This window comes from Sphaerodactylus townsendi, linkage group LG05 (genome assembly GCF_021028975.2).
Source record: "Sphaerodactylus townsendi isolate TG3544 linkage group LG05, MPM_Stown_v2.3, whole genome shotgun sequence".
Taxonomy (NCBI): Eukaryota; Metazoa; Chordata; class Lepidosauria; order Squamata; family Sphaerodactylidae; genus Sphaerodactylus; species Sphaerodactylus townsendi.
In genome coordinates this window covers 120,570,582-120,587,823 of record NC_059429.1, presented here as the reverse complement: position 1 = coordinate 120,587,823, position 17,242 = coordinate 120,570,582, and the positions used below count along the sequence as shown (strand labels likewise).

The 17,242-nt window shown below is 46.0% G+C and overlaps 1 protein-coding gene across 1 annotated transcript in view; it reads right to left on the bottom strand.

Annotated features, from left to right (window-relative positions):
- RBM38 (RNA binding motif protein 38) overlaps window positions 1-17,242 on the bottom strand; it is a 50,255-nt gene that overhangs the window by 26,126 nt on the left and 6,887 nt on the right. Inside the window, exon 3 of the mRNA XM_048498292.1 lies at window positions 11,122-11,176. Coding sequence (XP_048354249.1) covers window positions 11,122-11,176 — 55 coding nt within the window. The remainder of the gene's footprint in view (window positions 1-11,121; window positions 11,177-17,242) is intronic.

Genomic DNA, 17,242 nt, shown 5'->3' with positions numbered 1-17,242 from the left:
GCATGGGTGCCAGAGGTGGCACTCAGAGCCCTTTCTGTGGGCACAAGTGCACAGAGTTCATAATGGGGGGGGGGGCGAAAAATCACCCCCTCACACACACCTAACCTGACCTGGGCATGATCCTTTACCCAGGAGTAAGCTTGGTTGCTGGCAATGGGGCTTCCTTCTGAGTAAACCCTCCTAGGGTCATGATTCACCCATTCGAAGCATTGCACGATTGCTTCACCAAGCTTACTCCCGAGTAACATGCGCCTCGGAGTCAACCGTTTTTTCTAAACTAAAACCTCAGTATTCAGGTTAAATTGCCATGTTGGCACTTTGCAATAAATAAGTGGGTTTTGGGTTGCAATTTGAACATAAGAACATAAGAACAAGCCAGCTGGATCAGACCAAAGTCCATCTAGTCCAGCTCTCTGCTACTCGCAGTGGCCCATTTGGGCACTTGGCCTCGAAAAGGTTCACCATCACTGTCCTAGCCGCTCCGGGAAACAGTTGGGCCTGCTCTCCTGGGTTTCAAAAGACGTTCCTGTGAGCAGCCAAACGGCCTGGAGGTGGGCCAAGAGGAAGTCACTATTTGCTTCGTTGTATTTGCCGGCCTGCTTTCTCCAGAGAGTGTGGAGTGAGTGTCCTTTGAGCTCCAGGAGGCAGGCCGGTTTGGGAAAGCACGCAGGACATGCCTGACAGCCACTTGGTGAGTTTCAAAGCCCAGCGTGGATTTGAAGGTGGCTTTCCCGAATTTAAGTCCAAGGGACTGTTTCCAGGTACTGGGGCTTTTGAGAGGGAAAAGCTTCAAGCTATGTTTTCACTCCAGCACAGCAAAAACAAGGACCCGACTGAATGCCTCCCCTGCCAGCTGCCGAGAATACAGAAGCATGTTTAAATTGCTTCTTTCACTTTTAAAGTTTACAGAAAGATAATGAAAAGCTGGGTGGGAGGAATTCTGTCCCCAGCACACGAAGGGAGAGCAACAGCTTACATACATAAGAACATAAGAAAGAGCCTGCTGGATCAGACCAGAGTCCCATCTAGTCCAGCTCTCTGCTACTCGCAGTGGCCCACCAGGTGCCTTTGGGAGCTCACAGGCAGGATGTGAAAGCAAAGGCCTTCTGCTGCTGCTGCTGCTCCCGAGCACCTGGTCTGCTAAGGCATTTGCAATTTGAGATCAAGGAGGATCAAGATTGGTAGCCATAGATGGACTTCTCCATAAATCTGTCCAAGCCCCTTTTAAAGCTATCCAGATTAGTGGCCATCACCACCTCCTGTGGCAGCATATTCCAAACACCAATCACATGTTGCGTGAAGAAGTGTTTCCTTTGATTAGTCCTAATTCTTCCCCCCAGCATTTTCAATGAATGCCCCCTGGTTCTAGCATTGTGAGAAAGAGAGAAAAATTTCTCTCTGTCAACATTTTCTACCCCATGCATAATTTTATAGACTTCAATCATATCCCCCCTCAGACGTCTCCTCTCCAAACTAAAGAGTCCCAAACGCTGCAGCCTCTCCTCATAAGGAAGGTGCTCCAGTCCCTCAATCATCCCCGTTGCCCTTCTCTGCACTTTTTCTTTCTCTTCGATATCCTTTTTTCTATCTCTTCGATATCCATTCATACACACATGAATCCAGAAAGCTGCCTTATTATCTACTCAGGATGGGACTTAGATTAGCAGAGTCCCAGGCAAAAGACTTTCACACCTGCCAGATTCTTTAACTGGAGAAGCTGAAGGCTGGACTAGGGACCATCTGCATGCCAGCTGATGTCTTAACACTGAGCCACAACCCCTCACACACCTGCAAGACCATCACAAGTAATGCCTTGGCCGTGTTCTCTGCTCCCGGGGATCTGTACCAGGACAACATAGCACAAGTGGCCACCATCAAAGCAGTAAGCGAAAGTCCGCTTGTCATAGACAGTGGGACTTCAGTAATTTTGTAGCCTGCCTTGAACCTCAGTGAGAAAGGCAGGCTATAAATGAAGCGAATGGAAACTATCATTAGGACTACGTGAGACACAGGAAGTGCTGTGATGTCTAGTGAGATCCCCTTCCGCCCCCCCCCCCCCCCCAAAAAAAAAGCATTCGTGCAAAAAAATTCAGGTTAAAACCATGATGAGGAAAGGCTCTCTTTTTAAAAAAAAAACCCTCCTCCCATGCTGTTTCCCCAACCTCAAACAGTGGCTTGGAATTGCTGCTTACTGCTTACAGATACCAGCAACATCTAGAGCAGGGGGTCTGCAACCTGTGGCTCTCTAGATGTTCATGGATTACAAATCCCATCAGCCCCTGCCAGCATGACCAATTGACCATCCTGGCAGGGGCTGATGGGAATTGCAGTCCGTGAACATCTGGAGAGCCACAGGTTGCAGACCCCTGATCTAGGGCCACAATGGGTCATATTTGCCACAATGGGTCACTGAGGGCTATTGTTGGTCAGAAAAAATAGCTCTGAAGGGAGCCTGGGGCTTCAAATCAAGACTGAACCTAGCGGCTCAGTGGTAAATCATCTGCTCGGCGTGCAGATGGTCCCAGGTTCAATCCCTGGCATCGCCATTCAGGCAATGTGAAAGACTTCAACCAGAGACACTGCAGAGCGGCTGCCAGTCGGAGAGAACAATACTGACCTTGTTAGACCAATGGTCTAACTCAATACAAGGCAGCTGTGGTTGTTTAGATGGTGGGGGAAAGCTGCTGGAAAGGGTGCTTCAAGGAACAGAAAAGTGGGGAGGGCAAAGCTCCCCACCACCACTTCTTTCTTCTAATGTAGCTAGCACCTCTGCTTCAATAACGAACATGAAAAGAAAACCCTCTGGTAGATCTGGGCCTCAGAATCGAAGGGAGATCACCTCCAGTGTTTACTCTCAAGCGCTGGTTCAGTTCAGATGCTGCTCAAATATTCTGTTGTGGTGGGAATAGCCTCCAAATGATCCTTCATGGGGTAGCCCAGTTCATTTGTTCCTTTGCCCTCCAAAGTGGAGTGGAAAGAGAATCCACCCATCTGCTCCGTATGGAGGCTCACTTGAGTAAAGACAAGGCCACAAGCCTGCCCATTTTTCCACCACAACAGGAGGAGCACCAGCTCAGGTAAGCACTAGGGCCGTGGTGGCGAACCTTTGGCACTCCAGATGTTATGGACTACAATTCCCATCAGCTCCTGCCAGCATGGCTAATTGGCCATGCTGGCAGGGGATGATGGGAATTGTAGTACGTAACATCTGGAGTGCCAAAGGTTCGCCACCACTGCACTAGGGATACCAGTATCTAACATTTCATACAGACTCTGCAGTACCAGTATAGAACAGGAGTTCCCAGCACAGTGCTCATGGGTGCCAGGGAACCCACCAATACCTGGTTTGGTGTTCACCAAGTGTTTTTAGGAAATTGGTGGGTTCAGGTGCAGTTTTTTTGTGCAGCCAGACTTCCAACTGCCTATGCAGAGTTTTAAAAACATTGCTTTGGCAACAACTGCCAGCACACTGCAAGGATCTACACCAGTGATTCCCAACCAGGGTTCCGTGGTACCCTGGAGTGACATGAGCATGTCCCAGGGGTACTGTGGCAATGCTACCAGCCCCCCCTCACTTTTGCGGTGTCTTCTGCCAGTGCCAGCAAGGACATGGAGCTGGCCCAGGGGGCAGGACCTCCCGCAAGGTCAGCAGCCACTTCCCGCCCCACAGTGTTTCCCTTCACCCTGGGAGAAGGTGGTGGGGGTAGGGGTGGCAAGCAGGGGCACTGGGAGGGGAAGGTGGGGGGTGGAAGGGGTACCGTGAGAGATGAAGAGTGAGGTCAAGGGTACCGTGACGTCAAAAATGTCACTGATCTACACTGTGTTGTCGAAGTTAAGCTGTGGCAGCCATTTCGTGGCAGCCATTTTGATGCGTTGCCCACCATAGTGTGTCAGACTTCCAAACATGCCCGCAAATGCAAAAAGGTTGGGGACCCCCTGGTTTAGAAGTGTTCTCCACTAGCATCATGCCCTGTTGAGGACTACTCAAAATCTCAGAAGCTACAGCATGAAAAAGTCTTAAGAGGCTCAGCAGCTGTCGTGATGAGTCTCGTTTTAAGATGCGCTTGTGTTTAAGAATATTTCCCGGTTTCACCCATTTGGGGGATGCCCTGAAGCATTTCTCCATAGCATAGGTGTCAAACTCGCAGCCCTCCAGATGCTATGGACTACATTTCCCATCATCCCCTGCCAGCATAATGCTGGCAGGGCATGATGGGAACTGTAGTCCATAACATCTGGAGGGCCGAGAATTTGACACCTGTGCTCTACAGCCAGAGGGACTGAAATTTTTTATATATACATAAGGGGAGGGGATGTTCAAAATCACGGGCATCCACTGCATTTCAGAGTAGGTTCTCATGAGATCCACAGTTAAAATTTCAACAAGGTTAACTGCAAATCAGTTGGCTACAGTTACCGCAAGCACAGGTTTCCACGTTGGTCCCAAAATCAGACATGAATCTCTGTGAAGATTTCTCATATGGAAGGAACGATATTTAATTTTTCATTATGGTCAGTTACTTTTATTTTTTGAAACTTCCAGACCTTGACATCTTTAATGTTTGTCCACGGAAGAGATTTTTTTTTTACAGTCAATTTATGAAGGCTCACTATAAACCAGATGGGGAATCCAAATACAATCTATGTAGCTTCAACTTTTTTTCCATTTTGGATAGTCTCATGAAAAAATCTTAAGAAAATATCCTTAAGTGTAAAGATGTATCACTGGTAACCAAGAACAAGTTAATTCATGCCATGGAATTCCCTATTACTTGTATGGGTGTGAAAGTTGGACAGTTGAACTGACCGGAAGAGAGTTGATCCATTTGAAATGTGGTGTTGGAAGAAAACTCACCAGAAGAAAGTTGATAATCTGAAATGTGATGCTGGAGGAAAGTTTTACAGATACTGTGGATTGCTAAAAAAGATAAATCAGCGGGTTCTAGCTCAAATCAAGCATGAACTGCCCCTAGAACAGTGGTGGCGAACCTTTGGCACTCCAGATGTTAGGGACTACAATTCCCATCAGCCCCTGCCAGGATGGCCATGCTGGCAGGGGGTGATGGGAATTGTAGTCCCTAACATCTGGAGTGCCAAAGGTTCGCCATCACGGCCCTAGAAGCTAAAATGACCAAGCCAAGACAGTTATACTTTGTTCACTTAATGAGAAGACAAGAATCACAGGAAAAGGCAATAATGCTAGGCAAAGTTGAAGGCAGCAGGGAAAGAGGAACACCCAAGACGAGATGGAAGAAGTGGCCCTCAGACTGCAAGAGCCGAGTGAGGCTATTAACAATAGGACGTTCTGCAGGACATTGATTCATAGGGTTGCCAGAAATTGGAAGCAATTTGATTGCACAACGCACACACAGCTTCAACTAGAGAAAAAAAATGACTCTTCTGTCTTAACTATGCTACAGATTATGCTGACAGGCCTACCTTGCATTCCTTTCTTACATTACACTCTTAAAATTTCTCATCCAAGGATACTTTGTGAAGTCATAAGAGAATAAGGAGCATCTTGGGGGGGGGGGGGGGAAGGAGACATCTATGAGCAGTGGAAGACTGCAGCAATGTCCATGCTTCTGACAGCAGTTCTACGGGACAATGAAGAAAGCTGCTGGGGAAAGGGGAAAAGAAGGACGTAGGGGTGTAGATGCATATAATCCACACACCCTACACCAGTGGTGGTGAACCTTTGGCACTCCAGATGTTATGGACTACAATTCCCATCAGCCCCTGATGGGAATTGTAGTTCCTGAACATCTGCAGTGCCAAAGGCTCACCATCCCCTACACCTTTCAGGACAATAGACAGGATCAGCCAGTATAGTTCAATTAACTGATAATGTCACTTCTCTGTCAGTTTCATTAGTGGGAGGAGGACAGGTGACTTGCTTCAACTTATTTGCCTGAACTCACTTATACCAAAAAAAAAAAAATCTGGAACTTCACACGTAACACACAACATTGCAAGCTTGCACAATTTTTGTCTAAAAGAATTTCAGAAGCAGCACTTGGCTAATCATTCCATCAGGACCACGACAGAGCCGACTGTCAAATGCACAGTGGCACCCTGGCTAAAAAAGGCACCCCGGGGAAGTACCAAAATAGTGTCTCCACCTCAGGAGCAAAGGAGATGCTGTCAGCCTCGCAGCCCGCCTGGCCCAGCTGCTGCCTGGCCCTGCCTGTCCCACAGGCCACCTTGGACGGGGCGCCCCTCCTGTGAGAGCATGCGGATCCAGTGCAGCGCTGACACACTACCTGTCATGCCCAACTGCCCAAGGCCGTCACCTTTGGGCTGGTGCCACTGAGGCAGGAGACAGACAACAACTTGCAGTACATAATGCCCTGCTGCCCCCATCCTCCTCCTGTCTCTCCTTCCTCACCTGCTGCATTCTCCAGTCTCCATAGAAACCGCCATGCCTTTTGAAAGCACACATGAACCACTGAGCCCCGGCGATTGGTTACTTCCTAAGCTGAAGGTGGGCCTTCCCCTGGGGGCAGCCATTCCCGATAGGCTGCTAGGTGGGGAGGCACACTTCTAGGTGAGCGGAGGGGGCAGCAATGAGTCTTCTCTGCAGGCACCGAGCCTTTCCTGGCAGCAGTTTTCCAGACCCTCTCCCACAGCCCCCTGCACTTTTCCAGCCAACTAGGTGGCGAGGGCGGGCAGCAGTCAGCGGCGAGTGAGCCAGGCTTCCTTCCTGGCTTGTGGGGGTGGGGGCAGATGACCAATGGCACCCACCAAGAGACACTACAAAGTGGTGCCTGGGTCGTACGCCCCCTCCTCCCCCTTGTGTGTGACCTCTGACTTGAAGATCTCCTTTCTGCTCCTCAGTTGGAATATTCATGGACATTCCATGACACCAGACCAGCAGAGTCAGTGTACAGTGAATTGTGCCAGACAGGCAATAGTCTGTTTCTGGCCTATATATTTGATACTTGTCAGGAAATAAAGGGGGGGAGGGGGGGCACATCCCTTCTGTTATACTATAGATTCTAGGTCCACTTTCTAATGTGCCAACTCTACTAGTGACCCATCAGCTACAGACTCTGAACCCTCTAAAATGGGACTGAGACATCTCTATCCTGGACAGGAGCTAGCAGTCTGTGGAAGTAAAATAATTCATAGAGTTTTTCAATTATGACAACACATTTGATATCCATGGCACTGCTAACAATCCTTGCAGGTGGGGAGAAATATTTTTATAAATGTAAAGTTCATCTCTCAAAATAATCATGCTTATGTAAATCTAGGTTGTTTGGATGGGATTGCTCCACTAGCACTAGGTTGTTTGGATGGGAGGTCACACACAAATGCGAATTGCTCAAGGGATCACCGCCACTCTGCTTTAGGAAACTGGCCATGTTGATCCAGCCTGAACGTCACATGATCAAATCACGGTTGGAGCAGAATGCAGCAAAATGCTTGCAAATAACGAGAGATATCTATTCTCCCCCCACCCCCTTTCCTACCCCCTGAAGTCTTTCATACACCATCTCTTGGTAACCAATAAATAATTTATAACATTCATTGTCATATGTGCTCTCCGTGCAGCCCTGACGGTTTCCTACTGGCAAACAGATGGCCCAGAAACTGGAATATTAACAGCCTAAATTGCCAAGCCCGATCTACATGAATTGTTTTGCGCTCTACAGCGCATGAAGGAAAACGCACACTGTAAAACTCTTCTATGGCACACACAAAACTAGTGTTCTGCATACACCGCAAAACAAATGCGTACAGAGATCCCTGCTGATAGACAGGAAAAAAAGTTCTGCTGGATCAGACCATACATCTGGGACTTGGAATCTCTGAATATACTTTTTATTTATTTTTTTAATTCATTACATTTGTATCCCACCAAAGCGCCTAGAGGACTCAGGGTGCATCTGAGCCTTCTCTGCATTGAGGGGATGAAACCACAAATTACAAAGAAAGATATGTAATGGTTGAATAACAGAAGAGGAAAAACCTGGCCATTGAAAACACAATGGATGGAAAAGGTGCTAGGCTGGGATAGGATTTGAAAAAGGGAAACAGGAAGAACAGAAAGGGTTAAGCATTTCCCCACCACCCTGTTCCCAGCAGCTTTCTCTGATCCAGAGCAGGTAACGTGTAAGGCCAAGGGTGCAGGGTGGTCTGGCATCCAAATACTGCTTAGCTTCTGAGTTCTGGCGAGATGGGACTAATCTGGGCTTTTAGGGTTGCTAGGCCATGTATACATGGAATCTAATTAAAATTATCCTCTAAGGCCCACATGAGGCTGACACATACCGCACACCTGATGCCAAGATGCTGCTGAAATTTGCATCCCTCTGGTTGGTTTCCCATCCCAGTACTCCTACTGCCTAGATCCCTCTCTGCATCTTGTGATTTGTCAGGCCAGGGGGCCCTCCCGTTGAACATGCACTGGCAGTTCTCAGTGTGATGAGACCAACCCAGGTGGCAGAGGTGAACATTATAAAGTTAAGCTTGGAAAGCAATACGCTGGGGTGTCAATTTCAACAGTATCTACCACGTAAAGGTCATGTGGGGACTATCTCCAAGTCCTGTTGAAATTGACAGGAAACTACACAGAAGACAGCACACCTCAGGAAGGCAATTTTGTCAGCGGCCCTCATTTCCTTCCTCCTCCTATACTCCCACTTTCATCTTCACAAGGACTTTCCCTGTCAGCAGGCTCACATTTTTACAAGTTGCATTCATCAAGTTGGAAAGCCCATTCCCCCTTCAGCCCAGTCCATTCTCAGCAGCATCACACAAAACAGACCGTCATCCATTCACAAGAGAAGTGAAATAGCACTTGCTGGTGCACAGTCTGTCAGATGCGTGTGCAGAAGCATTTGGGAAGCCCAGATTGATCGTGAAAATCAGGTAAGTGATGTGGCCCTTGAAGGAACCTGGAGAAAATTTCCTCTCAGAGAGAGTCATGCATTTAGGACTTAAACAATTGCAGTGGTAGGCCTCTTCTCCTTCTGCTGCTGCTCATAAATATTTGTTCTGACATGCTGTGTGACCTCTGACTTGAAGATCTCCTTTCTGCTCCTCAGTTGGAATATTCATGGACATTCCGTGACACCACACCAGCAGAGTCAGTGCACAGTGAATTGTGCCAGACAGGCAGTAGTCTGTTTCTGGCCTATATATTTGATACTTGTCAGGAAATAAAGGGGGGGGGGCATCCCTTCTGTTATACTATAGATTCTATGTCCACTTTCTAACGTGCCAGCTCTTCTAGTAACCCATCAGCTATAGACTCTGAACCCTCTAAAATGGGACTGAGCCATCTCTATCCTGGACAGCAGCTAGCAGTCTGAGGCAGTAAAATAATTCATAAGAGTTTTTCAATTATGACAACACGTTTGATATCCACAGCACTGCTAACAATCCTTGCAGGCGGGGAGAAATATTTTTATAAATGTAAAGTTCATCTCTCAAAATAGTCAGGCTTATGTAAATCTATGTTGTTTGGATGGGATTGCAGAGGCAGTGGAATCCTAAAGGAACTGAAGATTTTGCCAGAAAAAGTTAAGTCCTACTTGATGGGGGGGAGGGGGCTGTTATTGATGTCAACAAACGAAAACAGGCTTTCTAAACAAAGGAGGCCTCCCCCCCTCCTCCCCATGTAGTGTTCTTTTCTGAGCTTATTTAGAATTTCTCCTTCTCTTAGCATTCAGCATTAGTTATTTGTAAGGAAAACAATGTGTTTCGACAACACACCACAAAGGTGTGGCTCGCTGTTTAGACAACGCTACCTTGTTAGACCTTTAAGAGCATAAACTCGCTGCCTCTGTGGAGCAGGGCAGCTCAAAAAGAAAGGCAGGTCTGTGCGCGGAGTGAAGGAGAAAAGATTAAATATTAATTCTTCTTGGCAAAGGAGCGGGGGGCATGGGACTCCCACGCATCGTCCCTTACAAAGCAGCAGCGTTCCACAGCTTCTTCTTCGAAAAGCAAAACAAAAAAAAAAGGACCCATTTTTTCTTGGGAAAAGTTTCAAACAAAACCCGATCAATGTTCATAAAAAAGAAAAAAAACACCACTTTTTTTTTAAAAAAGGGAACTGCATCAATCATTAAACAGTTAAATGAAGGTAGTATGACAGTCTCTCTTGTTCTGTGCGAGAACGCCTGTCTTTTTCAGAGCAGCTGCCAGGTCCCATTAGCGGCGGAAAAAGGGGATCTTTTCGGACTGGGGAGGGATGGTTGCCGCTATTGAAAGTGGAGGACAATGGCTCATTTCTGTGGACTGCTCAAGCCCCGGCTAACATCTGTCCAGAATCAATTTTTGACCTAATGTTTCTTTCATCAGATATTAGGCTTGGCAGCTGGTTGTTAGGGCCAGATTTTTTTTTCATGAGGAACAAAACCAGAGGCACACCACACCTCCGACCGAGGCCCCATGTAAATGAGCGAGGGCTTTACAAAAGCATCATCGCCATGCTCAGTTTTTTAGGCGGTTTGCTTCAGCAAGCACTGACGGAGGCCCTTGGTAGGTAAAAACGGACAATCTGGCACAGCTACCATTCAGTTCTCTGGAGTCTCAGAGACAGCGGCTCAGAGAAGGAAGTTCTGGAGGATTGTGTCAACGCTTCTAACTGGGCTGGGGGGAGCCACCAAATACAGTCCAACAACAAAACAAAACCTCACTTCCGTGAGTGAACCAGGTCATACTGTTATGGCTGTGCCATATTCCACATGGGCCTAATATCCCCAAGGGAGGGTCCCAGCCCAAACATGAGTTTAAAGAGACCACACGGCCTTTTCTTCCCTATAGTAGCCACATGGTACTGGTGGGGGGATTAGAGGATAGAGAGGGAAACCTAATTCCACTGAGCATTTCCAAAGACCACACACATGCAAACACAGCAAGTATATAAGGAGAGTTATGGGTCATGATTGCAGTTTGCTGAAGGTGTAACACAGTTTAAGCCACAATAAACTGAGAACCCGTAGATACGTTTTGGGAGAGCTTCGTCAAAAAATACAAGTACCAGAAAGCCTTGTTATAAATACAAGATCTTTGATTACTGCCTCGGTTGAACAATTTGGGAAGGGTGTGTGTGTGTTAAACATTTATTTAAAACCAGCTGCTCAGGATATTAGCAAGAGTTTCACTTACCCAAACGGTCTCTGAATGAGTGCTGGGTGTAACTGCTGCACCCCCAAGGTAAAACCTAAAGGGAAAAAATGGTACACATGATATTAGATTACTCCACGCAACATCTGCTGATTAAAAATAAATATAGCCCAATGATGTGAAGTGTCATTCCAAATCTGCCCATTGTTGTGTGTCATATTGAGTGGTCTTAATAAAAGGCACTGTGTGGTTTGTTTTAGGATTTTGTAACAGACCAATACAGCTACCTGGAATCTTCACCTTACCAAAGGTATTCACTTCCTATATTATTTGTTCTGCAGGGTCTCTGTGTCCAACCCAAATGGACTCTCTTTTTCATCACATATCCTGTTCTACTCTCAATAGCTGCAATCGAACACATCTCTTAGATCACTGTTCCTTGCTCCTCAAATTCTCTCTTCTTGTAAAAGTATTCTAAGCGTATTTCAGCTGTCATTCCTTCAGTGTAGAGCACAAAAAGCAGTTACACCATTTAAAGCCTTCTTTTTCTCTTAGCCCACTTTAGAAACACCCTCTTCCCTATATTGCAGTGGGTGTTGGAGGCAACCCACCTCCAGATACCATTCACACATAGAACTTCAGTTTCTCGTTATTTCATTCCCCACATTAAAATGGTTAGCTACTGTTTTCTACCTGCCCAAGCTTTACTTCCTTCCCCTTTTTATGTCCCTCCATGCATGTATAAAGTGTTGCTGTACATTTCCCTTTCAGTCATAGATCCGCTATTTATGTTAGAGATATGCAATTTCCTTCTTCCCTATGGTCTGCCACTGACAATTTCCCCCGCAGTCTCAGAGGGTTATTTCTGCTTCCATGGGCAAGTTTTCACAGTTTCTACATCCCTCTTCCCCACCAAAAAAAAATTCAGCACTACACAAACCAAATAGCTTCAATATTTGCCCAAACTTCAATGACATGACTATTCTTTCTGCATGCGGACTCTTGTTACCAGTCCACGTACCATTAAGAAGAAAAGTTAGTTTTCATACCCCTCTTTCCTCAACCTTAAGGAGTCTGAACATGGCTTACAAACTCCTTTCCCTTCCCCTCCCCACAACAGACACCATATGAGCAGTGGTGGGATCCAAAAATTTTAGTAACAGGTTTCCATGGTGGTGGGATTCAAACAGTGGCATGGCGCCAGTGGGGCTGGGCGGGGCACGACGGAGGCATGGCCGGGCATTCCGGGGGCGGGGCATTAATATTTTCTCTGTTACTGTAAAAAACTCTTACTGTAAAAAAAGTTCCTAATTTCCAGCTGGTATTTTTCTGTCCATAATTTAAACTCATTATAGCAAGTCCTATCGTCTACTGCCAACAGAAACAACTACTTCTCCTCTAATTGACTGCCTGTCAAATACTTAATACTTTCAAATACTTAATTTTGTCTCTAGAAATCAAAAGAAGGATACTTTCCTTAAACAAGGAACTTTACCATATTTCTAAAACATGTTTTTAAAACAGCCCAACAGGGAGAATTATCCCGTTTTCTACCTTTGCTAACCAGCCACATAGGAAACAACAGGACTTTATGATTTTTGGACCTAATGGAATTTCTAACAGAAAAGCAGACCCAATTAGTAACCCCCTCTCGGCACACACAAATAATTAGTAACCCACTCTCGGGAACTGGTGAGAACCTGCTGGATCCCACCTCTGCTTATGAGGTAGGTGGAGCTGAGAGAGGTCTGAGAGAACTGTGACTGGGTCACCCAGCAGGCTTCATGAGAGGGGGTGGGAAACAAAGTCAGTTTTCCAGATTAAGAGTCTGCTACTCTTAACAACTACACCACATTGGTTCATTCATGCTCATAAATGAAGATTCAGGGCACTCCAGCCCTAAGTAGAAGGGTTGACTGTTTCTCTCTCCCCCACCCCATTTACCTTAAGTCTGCAAAACATTTAGGTTACATTATCAAATGGCAACCAAGCTCATAAAACCTAATTCCCAGGCTTGGCCTTACAGTACGCACACATTTTGATGAGTGTAACTCCCCTCTAGTCTTCACTTGAATGGCCTAGGCTACCCCAACCTTGTCAGATCTTGGATGTTAAGCAGGGTTGTTAGTGCTCCTGAGTTGCTAAGCAGAGGCAGGAAACGGCAAACCATCTCTGTTCGTCTTTTGACTTAACAACCCTGCGCAATTGCTGTAAGTTGGCTATGACTTTACAGCACTTTCTGGCACCACCACCCCCCACCCCGCTTTGAACCTGCCTTCATCCCCTACCGTTTATTTTCAGAATCCTCTGCCTACACATTTGCATCACAACAAAATGTCCTGTCAGGCGCCTTATTTAAAGCAGGCTAGATTTCCCTGCAAGCCCCGTTATCATCACAGATTCATTCCTGGCCTCTCCATAACCCCCTTTTTTTCTCTTTCATTTATGAATAATATGCTCCTTCGACTGGAAGGCTTCAGCTGTTCAAAAAGAAAATCACATTCCTCAAATCAATAACAATAAAACCATGGGATTGTTACATTAATACAGAGCAGGGGAGTTCTTCAAAGACATTATAATTGACAAGAATTGGCCACAGACTGAATAACTGTTGGACTAACATCAGCTAACAGAAGGGAAACTACCTGAGGTTCAAAGGCAAGTTGATACTTGCTCAAAATGAGGGGAATCCAGAGTTCTTGAAGGAAGAACAATCAATCATAAAACAACAAAACACAATCAATGGTCTCAATCATGCAAGAGGCACAACAGAGGTTGCTAAAGAGTGGTATATTAGCAAATCATCACCTCAATTTAGTTGTAGGCAAACAGTATCACAAAATGAATTTCAACAGAGATAAGTATAAGATACTACACTTAGGAAGAAAGAATAAAATACAGAAACATATGATGGGTGACACTTGGTTCGACAATTGTACATGGGAAAAGGATCTGGAAGAGCACAAACAGAACATGAGTCAGCAGTGTAATGCAGCAGCCAGGAAAGCTAATGTGATTCTGGGCTGTATCAATAGGAGTAAAGGGTCTAGATTAAGGGACGTAATACCCTGTTTCCCCGAATATAAGACATCCCCGGAAAATAAGACGTAGTAGAGGTTTTGCTGAAGTGCGAAATATAAGGCATCCCCCAAAAGTAAGACGTCGCAAAGTTTTTGTTTGGAAGCATGCCCGACGAACAGAACACAGAAAAATAAGACAGTCCCTGAAAATAAGACATAGCACATCTTTGGGAGCAAAAATTAATATAAGACACTGTCTTATTTTTGGGGAAACACGGTAGTACCACTCTGTTCTGCATTGGTCAGATCTGACCTGTAAAACTGTGTCCAGTTCTGGGCATTGCAGTTCAAGAAGGATATGGACAAGTTGGAGCATGTCTAAAAGAGGGTGACCAAAATTGTAAAAGGTTTACAAGTAGAGACTTAGGGAGCTGGGTATGATTAGTCTGGAGAAGCGAAGGGTGAGGAGTGACATGGCAGAGGGAGTTCCGGCATGGCAGGGGGTTGGACTTGATGGCCCCTGTGGTCTCTTCCAACTCTATGATAGTCAATTTTAAATATCTGAAGTAATGTCATGTTGAAGATGCAGAAAGCTTGTTTTCTGCTGCTCCAGAGACTAGGACATGGAGTAATGGGTTCAAGGTAAAGGAAAAGAGATTCCACCTAAACGTCAGGAAGAACTTCCTGACAGTGAGGGCTGTTTGACAGTGGAATGCGCTGCCTCCGAGGGTGTTGGAGTCTCCTTCTTCGGAGTTTTTTAAACAGAGGCTGGGCGGCCATCTGTCAGGGGTGCTTTGGTTCTTTCCTGGAAAACCCCACAATGAGATTGCCATAAGTCAGCTGCAACTTGACAGCTCGCTTTACCCCAGTCACACTGGGTTGGTGGGGAGAGAATGTGAGGAGATGTGTTATATACAATACATTGCAAATCATGTATTTATTGTTATGGACTTCCTACAGGATCCGGCAAGTCAGTGCAGGTTCCAGATTCCAGGAGATGCTATTCTGTCTCTCACAAGCATCATTCAACGATCCTGTATGGGTAATATAGTTACCCAAGATTTGCAATGCATCCAGATGTCAAAATCATGACTATTTATGGCTCTACCAGCCAAAACAGCATGAAAATTTTACTTTGTCTCATGGAGAAATGCTATTCCACCCAGTAATTGAAGCCATTACTTCTGGAAACCATGGCCCAATTCCAATCATTCTTCTCAAAAAAACATGCCTGTCTGAGTCCTTTGGGGGATTTCCTTCCCAAGTAAATGTGAACAGGATTGCAGTGGTAAGTCTCACAATTTAATTATCTTGCATGGAGGCTTTGCACACTTTTGGTGATAGTTGAAATCTTCAGCAGTGGCGTAGGAGGTTAAGAGCTCATGTATCTAATCTGGAGGAACCGGGTTTGATTCCCAGCTCTGCCACCTGAACTGTGGAGGCTTATCTGGGGAATTCAGATTAGCCTGTACACTCCCACACATGCCAGCTGGGTGACCTTGGGCTAGTCACAGCTTCTCGGAGCTCTCTCAGCCCCACCTACCTCACAGGGTGTTTGTTGTGAGGGGGGAAGGGCAAGGAGATTGTCAGCCCCTTTGAGTCTCCTGCAGGAGAGAAAGGGGGGATAAAAATCCAAACTCTTCTCCTTCATTTCACATCACCTCCAGGCTCTCGGTTTCGTTTATTTACACCCTCTGCTCCTCTCTTTGATGCAACAACTCTGCGAGGTAGATCAGGGTCCCATGGCAATGTGGGGATTTGGATTTGAATCTCCTCAATCCTAGGGCAATCACTGTACCACACCATGCTTGCTTGAGCAGTTCTGTAAAGCAACAAGGCACATGGGCAGCCTCACTAAGATCTTTGCAGAATGATACTTATTTGGAGAAAGGTCTGCACAGTTGCAAACCAATCGATTTTAACTGCTGCATCAGCCAAATTGCATATATGACTTGGGTAGTATGTAGTGCAATCCTGAACTGAGTTACCGCCTTTTAAGTCCATTGACTTCAATGGATTTAGATACAGGGGTCTGCAACCTGCGGCTCTTCAGATGTTCATGGACTACAATTCCCATCATCCCCTGACAGAATGCCCAACTGGCCATGCTGTCAGGGGCGGATGGGAATTGTAGTCCATGAACATCTGAAGAGCCGCAGGTTGCAGACCCCTGATTTAGAAGGATGCAATTCTGCGAAGGAGTATACCAACAAACAACCTTTATAGCTCAGCATCAAATTCTAGCATTATCTTGGCATATGTAAATGCCAAGAATGGAAATTGGCAAAACCAGACGTAACACAAGCAGACAAAACAGTAGCATGAGTCAATGCAATGCAACGGTTACAGTGGTGGGATTGGATTGGGAGACCCAGGTTCAATCCACTGTAAACTGTAACAACCCATTAAGAGCCCCGTGAACAGTTTCTCAGCCTAGCCCGACTCACAAGATTGTTGCAAACAAAACAGAGAGGTGGATCCATATAGGTTTCTCTGAGTCTTTGGGAGGAAGGGCAGGATAAAAATATATGGTGACCAACAAGACAAGTAACTTGTTGAATTATGGGTGATTAAGCCAACAGTGAATAGCTAGTTGCCAAAGGCTGGTTGGGTAAAATGAAGAAGAAGAAGAAGAAGAAGAAGAAGAAGAAGAAGAAGAAGAAGAAGAAGAAGAAGAAGAAGAAGAAGAAGAAAGAAGAAAGAAGAAAGAAGAAGAGGAGGAGGAGGAGGAGAAGGAGGAGGAGGAGTTTGGATTTATATCCCCCCTTTCTCTCTTGCAGGAGAGTCAAAGGGGCTTACAATCTCCTTGCCCTTCCCCACTCACAACAGACACCCTGTGAGGTAGGTGGGGCTGAGAGAGCTCTGAAAAGCTGTGACTAGCCCAAGGTCACCCAGCTGGCGTGTGTGGGAGTGTACAGGCTAATCGGAATTCCCCAGATAAGCCTCCACAACTCAAGTGGAAGAGCTGGGAATCAAACCCGGTTCCTCCAGATCAGAGTGCACCTGCTCTTAGCCACTACGCCACTGCTGCTCTAATGAAGGATGAAACATGAAAAAAGGGCTGCATGGGAGTTAAAGGGGGTGCTTGAATTCTAATGGACACTAACCAAGTTACCAGCAGGTTCAGCCAGCCCCTTCCCCTC